At 47.9% G+C, this 19,384-nt stretch overlaps 1 protein-coding gene across 1 annotated transcript; it reads right to left on the minus strand.

The window, feature by feature from the left end:
* Window positions 1-3,788: 3,788 nt before the first annotated feature.
* Window positions 3,789-9,156, minus strand: LOC144819770 (zinc finger BED domain-containing protein 6-like). The gene is made up of 3 exons (XM_078677524.1): window positions 6,188-9,156; window positions 5,814-5,911; window positions 3,789-3,973 (listed from the first exon to the last, which is right to left on the minus strand). The coding sequence occupies exon 1, from the start codon at window positions 9,017-9,019 to the stop codon at window positions 6,902-6,904; it is 2,118 nt and encodes a 705-aa protein (XP_078533650.1). The 5' UTR covers window positions 9,020-9,156; the 3' UTR covers window positions 3,789-3,973; window positions 5,814-5,911; window positions 6,188-6,901.
* Between the last annotated feature and the right edge of the window lie 10,228 nt (window positions 9,157-19,384).

Raw genomic sequence — 19,384 nt, forward strand, 5'->3', positions numbered from 1 at the left:
ACATTGAATCTTGATCATCACACTTGATTCCGGGATATTGGCCCGTGGCAACTCCTGTGGGTTCCTCTTCCATTGATTGTGGTTTACTGTCTGAAATTGCTTTTGTTTTTAGTAGCTCTGTGAATGATGACTCTGGAATGCAAAGGTCACCAAATTGCTGTGGTGTTTGTGCCCTTCCAAGATTGTTAGAGGGCGTGGAACAATTCTGATTAGTCCCCCGGCCACAGAGGTTAATAGAGTGGTCCAGTACATCCTGGTGTTGGTCATATATGTGATGGATAAGGGCTCTAATTTGAAAGTGTTCTTATTTTAAATTAAGCATGGGCGGATTTTGCGGATTCGCAATCCGCGAATTTGCGGATTTGCGTATTCGCGGATTGCGAAAATACGCGAAATCCGCGAATTCTCGCGGATTAGCGGATTTTTGGGGGGTGTGTGTGTTCGCACGGGTTTCTGCAAGTTCGCGAGGGTTTTGTACTATTTCGCAAATTGCGAACTTACTTGTCGGGTCGCCAGTTTAGCGAACTTGTTGTTTCTACGTGCCCAGCCTGTTTGCTAAGCTTTCTTCATCACTGCCACCCTCTGTCACCACTGGCACTCTCTTTGGTCACCCATGCCACCCTCTGGCTCACCCATGTCACCCTCTGTGTCATCACATCACCCTCTAGTTCACCAGTGTACATTATTGGGGCAAAGCAAAGCACTGCCATCCTCTGTCAACACTGGCACTCTGGTTCACCCATGCCACCCTATGGCTGGCACACCCATGCCACCCTCAGTGTCATCACAACACCCTCTGATTGACCACTGAGTGAACAAACACCTGCTAAGTGCTTTAAGTTTTGCAAACAACAACACCTGCCCTGCCCCAACTGACATTAATGAAGGCTGGCACCTGCTTGTCTGCTCCCTTTCCTTTTTGTTGCAAATGCAATGTAAATAATTTTTTTTAACAGGATGCAATGGCATACTTGTAACTATTCTGTGACTGTCAGAGCAGGGTCACACAATAGTTGCAAGTAGGCAACTGGATTCTGGAGGGCCCCTTCAGGAAGCACTACAGGTAAATGGTTACAAATGATGAGCTCGAACTTTTGCACCTGCTCGTTCGTTTTGCTTTTGCAAAACTCGTTTTTCGGTAATTTCACCCTATTCGCGGGGCGCGTCGTAGTGCGAACTGGCCCGTGGAGGCCGCGAACTCGTGCGAGTTACCTCAAGGTTGAGTATGGGCGCCGCCATTTTGTTTGCGTGACGTATTTCCGTTTCCGCCCGCTAAGTGTAATCTCGCCCGACTCGCGCCTTGCGAATACAAGTTCGCACGAGTTCGCGAGAGAAATCGCGTGCGAACTTACTTACGCGCACGTGATCGGGCCGCCATCTTGTTTTTCATTCATTCCTATGTGTCTGGGTATGGTGTTTCTATCCTCTCTATATCTCTGCCATCCTTTGCTTGTTTTAATATTTTTTTGATCTATTTAACTTATTTTCTATCCCTGTATTTTTCTAGATCTATATTTTTGTGTTTTAGGCTATTTTTGTTTACTTTTGAACTACTTTTTTAAACTTTTACTTTCCTTCTTCCCTACTCTTATTCTTTTTCATTTTGTCTCTTCTTTACTGCTCACACCTGCCCAGAACATGGTCAAGACAGCTGTGAAGCTGCCCAAGACGGGCACCGCAGCCCGTGCCCGGCTCCCGTGTGGTCGATTGAGGGCGGAAATGGTGGTGCCCCGGGAGATTTTCAGCCCTGAGGAGGTGGGCGCACTTGTTTTTTACGTGCAGCGCCGTCTCCCCAGGACCATCGCGGCAGGCGGCAGGATTGCTGCTGGTTACACCAACAGCCAGGAGCGACGGAAGCGGTGGGGGCAGGTGTGTCGGGCCCTTTTTAAGATCACGGGGGTCCAGCGCACCTACAATCAGGTCACCCACCGCTGGACCGACATCCTTGACCGAGAGCGTGACCTGCTAGACGTGCTGGGAGTGGAGGTCCCCGGTCTTGGTGAGTAGTAGTAGCAATTTTTTCATTAATATTTCAAAATCTTCTGTGCATTTCAGGTGCACTGTTCTCCTTCTCTGTGCCGGTGCCACTGCTTATTTGTTATCTATTTTGTGTTCATTTAATTGGGCTGAGTATGAGTGTATTTTACAGAACTGCGTAATGCTAGACACAAAGGGGCAGATTTACAAGCCCCTTGTTCCACGTTTACACTGCCTTACCTGACGCACAGCGACGTAAACGTGGCGCATCCCTGCGAGTCATGTACAACGTGATGCATCTAAGGAGATGCGCCACGTGAATGCCTGGGCCTGCGCCTCAATGGGTGCGTTCCCACGCAGGGGGGGAGTGGGGGGTGGGTGGTGCCGGTCAGGCAGATGTGTGCCTCGCAAAAGTGCCTGCGTGAAATCTACAAGATTTAACGCAGGCACTTCCGCGACGCTGCTATGTCAATTCTTTATGCCTGCTTGCTTGAAGCAGGCGTAAGGACTGATGAGGTATGTAGAGTATTGGGCAGCCCTGAGCACTGCTATAGTTGCATTGCGCCCGCGACGCGACTCTAGAGATGCGCCCCTATTTCGTCACGAGATGCGTCACGCATCTGCCTACCCTTGCGCCAGGGTTTGCCGCATTGTAATAGCGGCGCATCTGCCGTGACGCAAGGTTAGTTTTGCGTTACGTATTTGTTCTGGTGCACATCTGGAGGTGTCCAGCTCAGAACTCGTAAGTATGCCCGTAAGTGTCAGATTAGCAATTACCTGCGCATCCCTGCAAAGTGTGTGGCACGGCAGCACCACCCATGGTGCGCCGTATTTACAATGCGGCACACCATGGTCCCAAAACGTCACCGAAGCGTTACGCATCGGTGCCGTAAAGGCGGCTCTTTGATGGAGTTGCGTTGCAACGATGGCGCAGCTCCAGCAATGCTGCGTCAAGCCGTAAGTCTGCTTCATGCAGGCGCAGGGTTTCAGTGACGCATCATTGTCCTAAATGACTGATTGAAATTTTATATATTCCCCATAGCCACTTTTAGCATGCGTTCCTGCGCAGGAACGCCCTCCCTTGCGATGGAATGCTCCCTAATGGCGCAGGGTTTTAGAATGGGATGCATCTCCCATATGCGTCACGTTGTTAATATACGCCACACCATGGCGCCTCTCTTGTGGCGCTGCGTCACAAAATTGACGCAAGAATGGAGCAAAAGAGCTGCAAGGGGCTTGTAAATCTGCCCCTAGAGTAGAGGCTCAGGTGCAGTCCTTCCTTTGTAGCCCTCTTTTTAGATGAAATAGTAGGTTCTTGTTCTTTCTAAATGTTTGATTTGGTTGACAAGGACATCGGCAAGCAGCAATCATCAATGTTTTCTGTTATTTCTTTCATGTTGTACGTCAGGTCCGCCCAGGGGCAAGCGGACCGAAAAATCTGATGCAGCAGTGGCTCCAAAGGAGGAGGATGCAGGCCAGGGCGGCGAGTGCTCCTTTGCTGGCCCCAGTAAGTTTTCATTTAAATATAGAGGACCTGTTGTTGTCCAAGCATTCCTAATTTAATTGTTTCGAAATAGTGTTTAGATAGGAGCAAAATCAATAATCCTACTGTTGCAGGGACAATTCTCCACAAACCGAACTATGGACACCAAAGACCAGAGTAATAATATTTCAGAGTGGCGTGTTTGGCACACTGTATAAATAAACCTGGTAGTGTCAGCAGCACAGATTCCTCCTTCCAAAAATTGCAAAACTTTCCGCTCAGTCACTCTAGTCTGGACTCTCTGGAGGAAAAACTACAGAGTCAATTCAAGTTTAAAAGCTTTATTAAAAGTTTAAGTAAACACATATATTAAAATAAAGTTAGTTGGAAATGGAAAAGTGCTTGGTGCTGAGTTGATGAGTACTGGATTGGTACACATTTCTTGTGGTCGAGCCGAGCTTTCACCTGGTTTCAAGTTGATGTTCCTCTTGTCCTTAGAAGTCCAGTTTCTGTCTGTTCAGAGAAAAATAATGTGTGTTAAAATTAAGCAAGCATTCAACAATTGTGACAAAAAAATTAAGCAAGACAACAGCTTTCCCTGGAAGGAGGGACATTTACTTTAGACTAGAGTAGACAGTCAATTACTTTTTCAGTTGTTTTCACATTTTTTCATTCATAGACCAAATACTAGTGGAGTGGTGTAATCTAACATTCTTAAATCTACTTTGTAGGTGGAACATCTGGTGGCGGGGCCAGCTCGGATGTGGTCATCATTGACTCGGAGTCCGAGGGTCAATCTGGGGAGGAGGCGGCGCTAGAAGAGTCGGACCAAGAAGAAGTACAGACTGTGAGGAAGGAGACAGTGGCGGTGGCGAGTACAGGTAAGCTGGATCATGGTACTATCTGACTCTTAGATAGGATATGATGTGTATCCAGTGGTGGCCCAGTGACAAATTACAATATGGTAATTACAGCAGGCTGGGACCGAAAGACAGATAGAGGCAGAGACAGAGAGAGAGGAAGACAGACGGAGAGAGAGAGATGGAGGGAGCCAGAGGGAGGGTGAGGGAGGGAGACAGAGAGAGAGAGACAGCGAGGTAGAGGGAGACACAGGGAGACAGAAAGAGGGAGACAGAGAGAGAGAGAGAGAGAGAGAGAGAGAGAGAGAGAGAGGGAGGGAAACAGACATATCGCCTGGGCCTGGTGCAGATGATACGGTTGCTGGTGTGGTTAACGGCTCAGAGGAAAAATCACTCACTTCTGCCAGATCTCTTTCATATGAAAGAGCACCAAACCAAGGATACAAGTGAGTTGTGGGAAGGGAAATGGTGATTCAAGCGCCCCTCCCTGCGGACGCCCATGATACTGGCCTGAATAGTTTTGTACTGCCCTGGCTAGTTGCTAGTTGTACTGTGACACAACTTCCTGCTGAATCATTTTGTGTTAATCATATTCCTAAAGAGCATTGCTTACAGATTATGTCTTTCTTTCTTCATATAGTTGGCAATACTAAAACCTCCAAACCAACGAGGAGTATGCTGGCTGTACTGGCCCGGCAACGGAGGCTGGAAGCAACTGTTGCCGAATATCGGCGACTGGTGGAACTCGAGGGGGATGACACGCACTCCAGTGCATCAAACTTAACATCGTCTACATCCTCCTCTGTTACCCCACGTTCTGCCGGTAAGCACAGTGCTCCAGCGAACCGGAGCCGTGCCGGAAGACGCCACCGCCGAGCAGCAAAAGCTGCACCTCGCAGCACTGTTAAAGGTCGATTGCGCCGTGCACTCCGCAGAGTGTCAGACCTAGAGGCGGAGGTCCAGAAATGGCACAAATTTCAAAATGTGGTGGAGGGCCTCCGCCTAGATCAAGCCATCCTCCAAGAAAAATATGATGCCCTGGCCCTAAAGCATGATGCCCTGGAGGCCAAACTTACCAGCTTGCATCCCTAGAGTGTCCCTTGCCCCTTTTTTTGAGACTTTTGGGGGGTGGGAATTGGGAGTTGGGTTTTTTGGGGACTTTTGAGGACTATTTATTTGTTGGGGTTAGGGAGGGTCTTGCGGGAGATTATTTTGTTAGGGATATAAATATACTTTTTCAAACTTTATCTGAGCATACCTGTTTTTTTACTACTTTTGAGCTGGGTGGGTGGTGGTTTTGCAGTAATTTCATTTAACTGAACACTGTCATCGTGTTGGTTGACGTGCAATAGGCCAAATGTTTTCCTAAGTAAATGCCTGTCACAGAGTTTGTTAATTCAAGAGCCCTAGGACTTTGCTGCTAGTACCACTGTCACTCTCTCGCCTCTCCGAATACTCCATTATACTACCTCCCATCCAAAAGCTTATCTTACCTGTAATTTGTGTTTGAGGGCTGGCTCCACCTGGAATTCACAGAGTCCTAACGCGTTCTGCAGCAGGGCCACAACTGGAGTTTCCCGGCGTGGATTTTCTGCAAATCAAAAGCAATCAACATTAGAAATGTGGTAGCGGTGCTGACACAACCCTAAAACCTAGAAGCCCCAGAGACAGCACCCCTGAGACAGGCAAGCGAGCAATATAATGCCTACACGTTCACGTGCAATAGGCCAAATGTTTTCCTAAGTAAATGCCTGTCACAGAGTTTGTTAATTCAAGAGCCCTAGGACTTTGCTGCTAGTACCACTGTCACTCTCTCGCCTCTCCGAATACTCCATTATACTACCTCCCATCCAAAAGCTTATCTTACCTGTAATTTGTGTTTGAGGGCTGGCTCCACCTGGAATTCACAGAGTCCTAACGCGTTCTGCAGCAGGGCCACAACTGGAGTTTCCCGGCGTGGATTTTCTGCAAATCAAAAGCAATCAACATTAGAAATGTGGTAGCGGTGCTGACACAACCCTAAAACCTAGAAGCCCCAGAGACAGCACCCCTGAGACAGGCAAGCGAGCAATATAACGCCTACACGTTCACGTGCAATAGGCCAAATGTTTTCCTAAGTAAATGCCTGTCACAGAGTTTGTTAATTCAAGAGCCCTAGGACTTTGCTGCTAGTACCACTGTCACTCTCTCGCCTCTCCGAATACTCCATTATACTACCTCCCATCCAAAAGCTTATCTTACCTGTAATTTGTGTTTGAGGGCTGGCTCCTTCATTTCTTCATTTCTTCATTGTGCAGAATCCAGGCATCAGCATTATGGGTAATGGATAGGGTGAGTCTGGAGGAGGAGGACTCAGGATAGACGACCAGGACTGAGTTCTTGTCAACTAACTGTTGTGAACCTGAGGAATGCTGCGGCATCAAAATCAAGACAGTTCTGCTGATGGGCTTGTTGTTTGATTGGGTGATTACAGTTTTGTTGGGAATGTGATGAAGCACTTGCTAAAGAAAGACAGACACACAGGAATAAAAGTGAATAAGGAGGACTATTTACAATTAATGAATGAATGATTGAGTCATTTTCAGAACTCGCTGTCAGGGAAGCAGAACTCGTCCTCATACTCTGCTAAATCATCAGTCGGGGTTACTTCTGGTAACTGAGGAGAACTTTCCTCGGGTAGGGCGGTGTCCTCTTCTTCCTGCGTGCATTCTCGTACTCTGTAATCTGGTGGTATGAAGTGCTGGTTCATCTTTATCAAGGTGAGCCGCTCCACATTTGCGGGCAAGAGGCGGGACCTTTTGGAAGTCACAATGCCACCAGCAGAACTAAAAACACGTTCTGAAGACACGCTTGCGAGTGGGCAAGACAAGTAATTGATAGCCAGGTTGGTGAGCTCTCGCCATATTTTTCTTTTCCCATGCCAATACGCCAATGGGTCCTCAGTAATATTGACCTCTGTTGAGTCATCCAGATAGGCCTGCACCATTGAAAGAATGTCCTCCCGGATTCCTGTACTTTGCACTTCTGTGTCCTTTCTAGGACCAGGAAACCCTAGCTGAGTTAGCCAACTCGCTTCAGACATATCGCATGCGCCTGGTGCAGATGATACGGTTGCTGGTGTGGTTAACGGCTCAGAGGGAAAGTCACTCACTTCTGCCACAGGCACAGATGCAGACGGGCTTTTTTGGGACGCCTGATCGCCTGCTGATTCACTAGTAGTACTGTCTTCTCCTACAGTTTCCTTCCGTTCTATTTCAAAACGAATGGCTGACTGAGCTAGCCAACCTTTGTACTCTGTAACATCCGATGTTTCAAAAGGAATTATTACTTTGCCAAACAATGGCTTTTTGTAACGTGGATCCAGAATAGTAGCACAAATGTAGTGCTGTTGTTTCTTGATATTTACAAGCCGTTCATTGCTAACTAGGCGTTGTAATAATCTCTGCGCCAACTCATGTGCTTCGTTCTTTCCAACGTCCTTTAATTGTGAAGACACCACCTTGACTTGGTGCTCGAGCTTCAGCAACAGTGGGATAGCTTTGCTCAAAGAACAGTCCTCCCTGCTCACGTCACGCGTGAAGACCTCAAAAGGCCGAAGCATGTCTGTCAGGCTTTTAACTAGCTGCCATTGCTCCACCGCTAGCATCATTCCTGTCGTATCACCACCCAGGTTGTAGAAATACTCATTGACTACTGGAAACAGCTCATGCAGACGCTCAAGTATGTAGAAGGTTGAGTTCCAACGTGTTGCCACCTCCTGGATAAGTGCTTTCACTGGCATTCTACGTTCATTTTGCTTGCGCCTCAGCTCCTTCCGGGCCTTAAAAGAATGGTTGAAATGTGTGCATATTCTTCTGCAGATGGTCAGTGTTTTGTCGACTGCAAGTTCTTTTTTCAAAAAAATTTGCACAACAAGGTTGATACAGTGCGCCAAACACGGCACTCTGAAATAGAAACCGTCCTCCATGGCCCTAACTACATTCCTGCCATTATCTGTAGAAACATAACCAACCTTGCAATTTCTTGGGCGCAGCCATTTCAAGACCTTTTTGTTAAAGTCAGCCAAAATGTTGACTGCAGTATGACTTTTCTCCATGCCAAACATGGCTAATGTTGCATGTTTACGAGCACCCTTAAAAATCTCGACCAAGTCACCACCTGCATTTATCTGTTTAATAACCCCTGAAAAAGAGACCCAGTGTGCAGTGATGCACATGTAATCAGTGGCTGCGCAACTGGTCCACATGTCTGTTGTCAGGTGTATAGTGTGAACAGCACTCTTCTGCAAAGCTGCCCCCACCAACTCAAGCACCTCTTTGTGTAGTGCTGGAACAGCAACCCTGGCAAAATAGTACCGGCTAGGAACCTTCCATTTAGGGGCCAATGTTGCCACGAGTTCAAGGAAACCCACACCTTCGACAAACGAAAAAGGGAGAAGGTCCACCGCTAGCATTTTTGCCAGCTTAGTGTTATAGAGGCGTACAGTTGGGTGGTTGCGTTGAAATTGCGCATCTGAGGAGAACATGGCTGAAATGGTGCGCTGGACAAATTTACGGGATGATGCTGATGCCTTCTTCGACCCACTTCTGATCAGTGTTGACATTTTCCGCATTGGTGTGTCTCCCAGACTCTCAGTGTGCCTGCTATGTGTTACGGAGGGTGTGGTGCTGCAAGGGGTACTGGGTGCAACCGGACACATGTCTGACGCTTCTTCTACCTCCCCATCATCTTCAGATGAAACACCTACTATGGGTATATTTTGGCCACTTGCCCTTTGGGATCGCTTTCCCTTGACGTTTGCTAGGTGCGGAAACCATTCGACAGCGTGCTTTCTTTCAAGATGACCTATCTGGCCTCCGGTTCCATAGTTGGTACCAGTCTTACCACGGCTAACGCTAGTCTTACAAATGCAACAAACGGCTATGTTATCATATTTTTCATGGACACTAAAAAAGTTCCAAACTGGGGACTAGAAACTTCTGGTTTTGCCGCACGAGGTGATACTGCTGCCAATGACAGATGAAGCAGTGGTGGATGAGCCTTGCAGACATCTACTGGGTTGTGCAATTATTGCAGCAACCTTACTTGAGGGAGTCGAGCTGGATGGAGTCCCCCTCCGGGGAGAAAATATGGGAGCTGTAGGTTTTGTTGAACTTGTGGTACTACTTGACTGCGTTGGTGGTGCTACCAGTGGCACGTCGCCAGGGTCACGCTCAGCATGACGTCGGGATAGGGTGTAAATGTCTGTCTGCTGCATGGCCGGTGTGGCTGGACTGACATGTGTGATGACTAGGTCATTGCTGTCATCCTCTTCAACAACATCAGAATGCACCACTTCATCAAGTCCGACGTTCGGATCCATAAGTATGAGCTTTCCGGGGCCCTTCCTTTTAACATTTGATACCTTTCGCAGCTCATGGTGTGCCTCCCTCTCAGACGTCGGAGATGGTTGCCAATCCAGATCCAGATCATCATCTGATGGAGCGGGGCTTGAAGAGGAACTTCTACACACCCTCCTTGATCTTTTCCTTGCTGGGGAGCTGGGAGAAAATGAATCATCAGGAGGAGTGGCTTCGTCTTCCTGACATGATACCCCGGCTCCAAAGTCAATTTCCTCCTGTGCCCCTACTTCTGGAAGAACAACCATTGTGGGCACTTGTACCGCTCCATGGCCATCTTCACTGACCTCTACTTGCAAGTCTCCATGGACCTCTCCTTCTCGGCCTTCTCCTTCTCGGCCTTCTCCTTCTCGGCCTTCTCCTTCTCGGCCTTCTCCTTCTCGGACAGCTCCTTCTCGGCCTTCTCCTTCTCGGACAGCTCCTTCTCGGCCTTCTCCTTCTCGGCCTTCTCCTTCTCGGCCTTCTCCTTCTCGGCCTTCTCCTTCTCGGACAGCTCCTTCTCGGCCTTCTCCTTCTCGGACAGCTCCTTCTCGGCCTTCTCCTTCTCGGCCTTCTCCTTCTCGGACAGCTCCTTCTCGGACAGCTCCTTCTCGGACAGCTCCTTCTCGGACAGCTCCTTCTCGGACAGCTCCTTCTTGGACAGCTCCTTGCGCATGTACTTCTGCTTGTACTAGTAGCCCATGCAGTTGTTGTTGCGGCTTTGGTTGTTGAATAGTACTTGTGAGATGAGTTAAAACCTGTGTTGATGGCGTGCTGCTACTTTCTTGCGATGATCCAACATCACTGGTCGTTGGTGATTCAACAACTAAACAGGCTACCTGTGCAGCACTCATGGTGGGCCTTTGTTTTTTTTGTTGTTGTTGCCCAAAAAATGTCTTGGTTGAGCAACCAGTCGCCTTGGTAAGTGGTGCCACTTGCTTCTTCTTCTCCTTAGTAGAGACATCTTTCTTGGAAGAGGACCTACGGGCACCTCTTTTTGGAGCCATCTTCTTCAGATGTCGGAACAACAGGCCGCAGCAGCACTTCTTCCTGGCACTGATGCTCAACGATGATGCGTAGTTTTGTGCACCTAAACGCAAACGAAGACAGAGGAACATCAGTAAATATAAATGTTGCATATGTAGCGCTTGAATAAACAGTTAGCAAGTAGGCATTTATGAATACACACGTGCACACCACACAATATGGAATTTTCAAAATGAGGATTTGCTAAATTTTTGGGAAACAGGAATTTAACATTGATCCAAGAGAGCACACACACAGAGGGTTGTGCTTTCATGTACCCCTGACTCCGCCTGGGCACAATGGGTAAAAGCAAGGCACAATGGGTGTAGGCCTATGTCTCAAAGCTCACTGCCTGCCTTCAAAATGGCCGCTTGACCCCCCCATCCACATGGCCAGGACCATGCCTCAAAATGGCCACCACCAACATAGCCAGCACCCAACCCCTACTCCAAAAAGTGAAAACACACAACACAAATCAAATCACCACAATCCAATGCCATCCATCCATTTTCAGAAGGCTTATGCTGCCTGCTGGTGGTTTTCCGGTGCAAAATTGCATTTTTTACAATTTCGCGAGTGCGAGATTGTTGCTTCACGGCGCGAACGTGGCAAAAACCCGCAAAATCCGCGAACAGACCGATTCTGGGCCCCCCTGGGCATAATGGATGACATCAGAGCACAGTGGGTGCAGGCCTATGGCACAAAGCACACAACTTACAAATGGCCCCTAGACCCCCACCCACACGGGACCAGACAATAAAATGGCCCCCACCCCCATAGCGAGCCCCCAACACCACCCCAAAAAGTCCTAAAACACACAAAAATCAGCACAATCCAATGTCATCCATGCCCTGGCCAGAATCATGTTAACAAAAATAATTTCAACAAAACAGTTGTATCATCCATGCACCCATAAATAAGCCTGGTGGTTTTCAATTCATGTGCAGCAGAATTGTAATTTTTACAATTTCGCGAGTGCGAGATTGTTGCTGCGCGGGACACGAGCAGTGCGAACACAAGCAAAAACATCCTCAGCTCGCGAACTTGCAGATTTTCCCCCCAAAAAAGTCGAAAAAAAACAACACACACAAAAATCACCACAAACAAACAACATCAACTTACTTCTTTGTGAAATCAAAATTCGAATCCAAAAGTAATCCAAAAGGCCTCAAATCCAAATATCCAGCAGCAACCACAAAAAGTAATCCTTCCCAGTCAAGAATGATCGAAAAGTGGCCAGGAAATGGAGGAGCTTGCTGGACAGGAACAGGAAGTTGGAGACTGGGGCACTTCCTTCACCCCACCCCTATGGGAGGAGCTTGCTGGACAGGAACAGGAAGTTGGAGACTGGGCCACTTCCTTTACTAAGTAATTTTTGTACTTTCGCTAGTGCGAGATTGTTCCTGCCCGCGCCGCGGACCGCGAGCAGCGCGAGCAGTGCGAACACAAACAAAAAATCCGCTTCGCGCGGATTTTGCGTATTCTCGCCGCATCCGCGAGAGTTCGCGGATTGCGGATTCTCCGAAAATACGAAAAATCCGCGAGCGTAACGGATTTTACGCCCATGCTTATTTTAAATGTGTCCAGAGACTATTGGGCCCTGCAATTTGGATAGTGGTCGCCTTAAGATTCTGTCTTCAGCCTTGTGAAATATCGATGTATCGGAAGGCTTCCTATTGAAGGTTTAGACAGGTCTAGCAAGCTTTTCTGTTCTCTTATTGTTCCCCGTTGCTGCCGCACCCTTGTATCCTTGTTGGCCAATCCTACATTCCTCATATTCCTAGAGGAGATCTTAAAAGTAGTCCTATTCCTACTTGCACAAATATCTTGTGCAAAAATGTCCAATTGATGTAGAATGCGGAAGCCTGAAGCCTTACCCTACGGGCCAAGTCTCTTGCCCGCTCTCTTGACTTCTGCTGGCTCGTTTGACTATGTCGAATTACTTTTTGGACTTTTGCGGGCTATCCTGCCTGGGACGTTGATCTCATTGGTAAGGTTGAATAATGGTGTTGTTTGCTTAGGTATTGAAGGCTTGATGTTATAGGTTTTACCCTGTGAGCTGTTGAAATCTTCGAGATATAGTGTCTATGCCTGTATGGCTTTATAATCGGGGTGCGATGCCGTGCCTTTTCCTGCGCCCCCAAGCCCCTTATCTGTGTCTTGTCCAGTAATGGTCCCTTTGTTTACTTGTTTATTTGTTGTTTATTATTTATTGTGTTCATGGGGGGGCAGAAGCAAAGTGAGGCACGGAAATCTCAGACTGCAGCTACTGTGGTTTCGGTAGAGCGCCCCTTTCAATAGTAGCACCCCCTATTGCCCCCCGCACCGCAGCACCACACTACTATATCTCTAGAAGGAGCTCCGGGCTCAGTCCACTGCTCCCACGGCTGAGTCTGGATTCCATTTCTACATAGATCTATGCCCTTCCGGGGTCCTTCCAGACCCTTGTGTGGTCCTGAGCTGCAGCAGCAAGATAGCAAGGTCTCTCAGGGGGCTGAGCTGCTGGACTGCTCTCAAGCCGATGCCGCTGCCCGTCGCTGTCAGCACACCACAACAGGCGCGCATGCTCCTCCCGGCCCCACCCGACCTTCGCCTTGGGGCTCTCCTCTGGGCTCCGCAACCGGTGCGCAGGGGCTCACCCTCCACGGAGCTTCAATCCGCACTCCCAAGGCCCGCCACACTCCGCCACCTCCTCCGGAAGGACCAATGGGGGCTGCAGCCTTGAGCTGCTGATCGGCACGGAGCTGGCCAGCAGGGCGCGGCACGGCGTTTTCAGCTGGGGGAGGGAGTGGAGCAGGCAGGCAGGCAGGGGCAAGCAATAGAGTCACAAAGAGCGGTCACTAGTCCTGCTCAGGCTCCTGATCAGGCTCCGGCTCCAACCCCGAGCTCCGTGTGCAGGCTCCTCCTCTTTCCAACAACTTCCGTTTCCTGGAGGCTGCTGTGTTCACCTGGTGATTTCCTTGTGCTGTATACATCTTAAAACTCAACAAAATAGATTCACAACAAAAAAAAAATCAGGACAGTAGCTGAAATGAGCAGCCCCTATTTTTCAGTCTTATGAGGGAATAAAGAGGTCAAATGGACCGAAAATGAATTATATCTAGGAACTAAATCATGTAGTCATGTTGGAGGTCAGTGAGAAGAAAAAATAGCACTAAATTGAAAAAGCATGCACTATGTGCAGTGTTTACATGAGAAATGGTCAATGAGAAGCACCAAAGGAGTGTGCATTAGAATTGGCATGCCAGTAGCTACCACACAGTCAAAATACAGTAAGTTATGGAACCTTGTGTACAATAATGGACGAAGATTCCACATAACTAAACAATTGATTGTTGAATCACAACATGCTATGGCCCTGTGTGTACATGAACAAATGAAAATTCCACTTCATTAAACAATCAGACAGATCAGCAAAATGAGGCATCGGTTATAACCACACTATAAAGAACCACCATAGTCAGTGAACAAATTATTTATGGTTTTCGAAGATGAATCAGTAATAACTAATCCCAAACAGCACTTGGCAATATGTTAATGTGATTCTAAGTTGTTCAAACCATGTATGATAAGGTCAATAAATAACAATTTGCATGCTTAATTCTGTCCCATGCCAGGTCACTCAGAGAACATTTTGTTTGGCCATCACACTGTACAGCGTGTGATGGCCCCTCATCCTTGTTTTTGGCTTTCATTCCTTAGCTAGCATTATTTTTAAATGTTTGCTTTTTTGTCAGCAAAAGGATGCCTTTTGCCTTTGTCTCCGTAAGCATTGCCCCACTCCCAACGAAAGGCACGGCTCGCAAAACTTCATTTTTATAATATGTTATGCTTTTAATAAGCGGTATGCTGCACTGCTTACTAAAAGCATAACATATTGAGAAAAAATAGCTTGGCAAGCTGCGCCTTTATTTTATTCAGTGCCACTCAACAAACTCTGTTGGACATCTGCAAGTACCAACTCACAACCGCAACCTGAAGGTTTCTCCCGAAATCAGCACCCACAGAACACAGCGCCGCACAGGAGACATCCAGGCTCACAAAACGTCCGGGATAGTGTATTTTTTTTAATTGATTTATTTTTAGCTAATTTTCCTTCTTTGTCTGACTTCTGCTGGCTGCTCCTACTCTCTGTGTCTCACCCCCCTTCTTCCTCCCACTGCTCCTCTTCTCCAACTCAGCGCACACCCTCATTGTGGTAATTTTGAACGTGCCTCGGGCTGTAAGCGCACTGTTACACACTATGTTTATGCTTTGCCTACTATAAAACATTTATTTTAATATTTCTGTTATTTTTAAAAATAACTTAAGCTCTTACAGCACCGTAACATACTTATATGCTTCCATAAATGTTATGGGGCAGATTTACAAGCCCCTTGCGCTGCCAGTACGTCACTTTTGGTGAGGCACTGTGTAGTATCTTGGTTAATGTCATCCACTGCTCCACCAGTGGAACACTCTTGATATGATGTAACATAGAATGTTGATGGATGAAATCCACGGTTGGAGAAGGGCTGAGCGCCTTGCTGGCTGCTCCTGGTGGGGCTGAATACTACTGTATTACTGATCTTGTATCTAACCTGAATAAATCATCTTGAATCACACCTACCTGCGTGGACCAGATTACTGGCAGCGCATTTCTCTGCCCCATATTTACAGGCACAGGAAAAGCCACCCTGCGTGGCTTTTCCTGTCCTTGTAAATGTGGCCCCTTTACACGCAGCACTTTGCGTGAAAGGTGCGTTCAATGGGTGTTGCGTGGGTGTTCCCATGGAACCAGACACATTTCCAGATTTATGAGGAATCATAAACCTGGAAATGCGTCTGTATGCTACGCCACTCATGGGGTGGCGTAGCGATACAAATCATTTCTCCTCGTTTTTTTCCTCTTTCAATGCGTTCTGCATTCTACAGCATGCATTGCAAGAGGAAAATGCCTGTAGTGATTGTTATCGTGCAGGAAGGTGCCCCTTCTGCACAAAAACAATCTCCCCATGGCGCAGGCATCCTTGCACCATGTTGCAAGGGTGCCTGCGCTGGAGCATGGCAGCTGTTTGTGCGCCAATGCAGGGGAGAGCACAGGAATGTGACATATCAATGTAAATATGTCATATTCCTGCGCTCTGAAAGTGCTGCATCGTGGTGCAGCCAAAGGACTTGCAGTGCTGCGCTGCAGCACTTTCTTGTAGATCTGTCCCTATGTATTTAGGCATCCAGCTAAGGACTTCTTCAAATATTTGTTGTAATTTTCTGTTACCGAGATGCTTTATTTTTTTTAAACACACTTTATTTACATTTTTTGGCTTCAAACATCATACATTGTGTTAGACCTGTCTGGATTTTTTTGCGCAGTCCCTCCTCATTATTATTTATTTTGTCCCCTTTTTGCCCCTCATACCCTTAATATTTTTGTGTCTACTACTTTTTATAGGTGTTGGTCAAGGGGGTAGGTGTTCTTTTTCCCCCCATAATCTTTTACATCAGGCCCAGAGGCCTGTTCTGACAGGGAAAAGTTGGAGCCACAAAATGGTGGCTACCAACTGCCCTAACTGCCAAGTCCAGAACTCACCCATAGACCAGCATAGGGCCTTCCAGAACCTTCTGGTCCATTCTGGACCACTGAAGGGCAGCCTATAAAAGGCGGAATGCGGGGCAGCCATTTTGTCTACCTGAGAGAGTCAGCTGGAGGACAGGCTGTAGCTAAGGGTGGGAAGAGGCTAGACTTAGGGTTGACCTCCTGGATAGGGAAGCTGCCTGACTGAATCACCTCACTATCCCCTTTTGGGTTACTGTCCTGACCCCGCTGTTAAGGGTTACTGGAGACCCTGGGCGCCTAGCTTGCCCCTTGTCTAAACCATATAGGGGAAGTCTTGAGGAGAAGGAGACTGCAGCGCTGCGGAGCGCAGTCCTCTGCCCAGTGAAGGGAATTCTGCTGTGATTTCCTTACTCAGGGAAGGGTTAGATCTTGTGGCCCTCCCCCTTTAATTTGGCCCTCAATTCCAGTCAGCCCTAGATTCAGCGCCTGTTCCCTCATTCAATCATCCCACAGGGAGTCACCCCTCACCTGCTGTGGAGCAGTGGCCAGGAGAGATCGGCGCCGGATTGTGTCTGAGGCGCTTTGGAGGAGAAGGGTGCCAGTTTCATTGAGGCAGCGCCACCTTGGCCGGGACCCCTGGGGCGCCTTCCGAGTTTTAGACGCGTTGCCTGCAGCGACCCGGTTGAGGAGGAAGTGAAGGCGCCTTCGCGCATGCCCCGTCTGTTGTCGATATCCCAGGAAGGAGGGGCACAAAAGAAAGCGGGCCCGGAGGAAGCAGCATCTTGACTGTGGAGCCTGCGCGGGAAAAAGCGGAAGCGGAGGCGAGCTGTGAGGCGGAGTATCCTGTGTGTGCCTCGCGCATGCCCAGGTGATTAGCGCAACCCTCAGCCCCAGCGAGGAGTAACTGAGGAGGAGCGCCGAAGGTTTCTCTCGGCGGCGGAGACCGGCGAGAATCCCTTTCCCCGGCTCGAGCGCCCACTGTGAGGCTGGCGCGAGCGGGAGTGGGTACAGAGGAATCCGGCGGCCTACAGTCCTCTGAGATCTCTTTTCCCCGCTGAAGCGCAACCAGAGAAGCCAGCGCTAGCGGGAGAGAGGAGAGAGGGGCACCACGTGAGCTTGTTCAGCGCTCAGCCCCCTGTCCCCTGATAAGTGGATTTTCCCCTTTGCACTGACACCACAAGAACCTGCCTGCAAGTAAGGAGAGGTACTCGAAGGGAGGGGAGTAAGACTGCACGAGTAGGGGAATAAAGAATCCCTTCCAGAGGGTGGGGTTACCTCGGTTAGTTCATGAGAGGTGTAACTGATACGTGGCTCTGCTGGGAAAAGCACCTTCACAATTGTCAGCAGTGAGGGAGGTTGGTGCTGAGGGAGTCTGGTATTGTGCACAGTATAGTAACCATTTGAAATTGGTTCTGAAGTCTGATGAAATGCACAATTGATGTTGGTCACTGATTTGAGATAGAAAGTCTGAAGTGCTATTATTAATTTATTGACAAGTGTACTGTATTATTGAAACAGGTTAACATCTCTGGAAGTGGAATTTCTGATTTGAAGACAACTAAATGTAATGTACTGAAGAATCTAATTGAAATTGCTTAGTAGTTTAAAAGGTATAATTGCTGATTCTAAGGTATCTTGAAATGTCCTAAGCTGTATATTTTGAAAACAAAGAGTATATTATTTTTATAAAGCAGTACTTATTTTTTTCCACATTTTGGTGTAGCGTTATTTTTGTGTGATATTGCGTGGTTTTACTGTTGGGTGGTCTGCAACCTTAACACTGTGCCTCTGAAATGTATGTCTTGCCCTAGGCCAGGCTACCCCAGGTTCTAAAACATTGCAATATATACTTTTTAATACACCATGGCAGTGTTTGTCTTGTATAACTACAGATGTGCGCCTCAATATTCCAGTGTTTGCAAGCGTTTTGCATCATTTCTTACTGTATATTTTGCAGAAACCTTATTTAAGAGATAACAAAGTAGTAGCAGGACATTCTGACAAGTGCATTTAAAGGAACTTCAACAACTACAAAACCCCCTCTTCCTCCTCCCTCTGGCTCCCCTTGAATTGCTGCCTGTGGCGCCTAGTTTAACCCTGGTTCCTTCTTCTTCATATGTTGTTGTGATTAATATACTATTTGCATTTGGAAGCGTTACACATGTAAACATTCTTGGGTCGGAATCGAGCCATTGGGGGACTGTTTACAAATGCTCCTCTATGTGTCATTTGCCACTGGGACAGGCGCAGGTTCTAGGGATTTGAATGCTTCCAGCATTAAGTCCCAGTCCATTGAGATCACTGTTTTGCTCACCCCTCAGGCATCAATCTGTCTAATGGCAGCACTCTCCGCGCTGCCCCATCGCACCATTTCCCCATGCCACAAGTACACTGATGGGCCCCTTGCCACTTTCCACCTCATGGTTATTGCACGCTTTGCAAGGAGAAGTGCTAAGTCAGCAAACCGCTAGTACACCTTCTGTGATTTTGGTCGCCGATACATCCCCAGTATGCAGTTTCCAGCTGTCTCCTCTGTAGGAATACCCGTCACCGCCCTGACATTCCGGGATGCCTCCGTCCAGAACTCCGCTAGCGCTGGGCAGGACCACAACATGTGCAGGAGGTCTGCGTCCTCCACCTTGCATCTTGGGCAATGTTGCTGTGTGTGCGGGAACATACGCTGCAAGCGGTATGGAGGTATGGAGTAAGATAAGCTCTATGAAGGATCATATCCTGGATAAATTTACATTTGGCGTTACATGACACCTTTTTTGGCTACTCTAACAGGGCGGTCCATTCCCTATCTGTCAGATTTTTCCCTAGTTCCGCAGACCATTTGTTGCGCAAATCAGTTAGTGCTATCCCAACATGTGCCCGAATACCTTTGTAGAGCCATTTTGTGAGATGCCACCCCTCGCCCATTAGACACATTGCTTGTACAAGTGCATGTGTCGGAGGTTCTTCTCTTGCAGGAGCCCAGTGCCTCTTAACATATGCAGTTAGTGCTGTCTAACCCAGGGTGGTGTGGAGTGCAAAAAACAATGGATTTAGGCCCAGATCCTTGTACTGGGGTGAATGTATGACATTGTTCTACATTCTGTCCATCAACTGTGTTTTTTGCAAT

Source organism: Lissotriton helveticus, chromosome 2_1 (assembly GCF_964261635.1).
Source record: "Lissotriton helveticus chromosome 2_1, aLisHel1.1, whole genome shotgun sequence".
Taxonomy (NCBI): domain Eukaryota; kingdom Metazoa; phylum Chordata; class Amphibia; order Caudata; family Salamandridae; genus Lissotriton; species Lissotriton helveticus.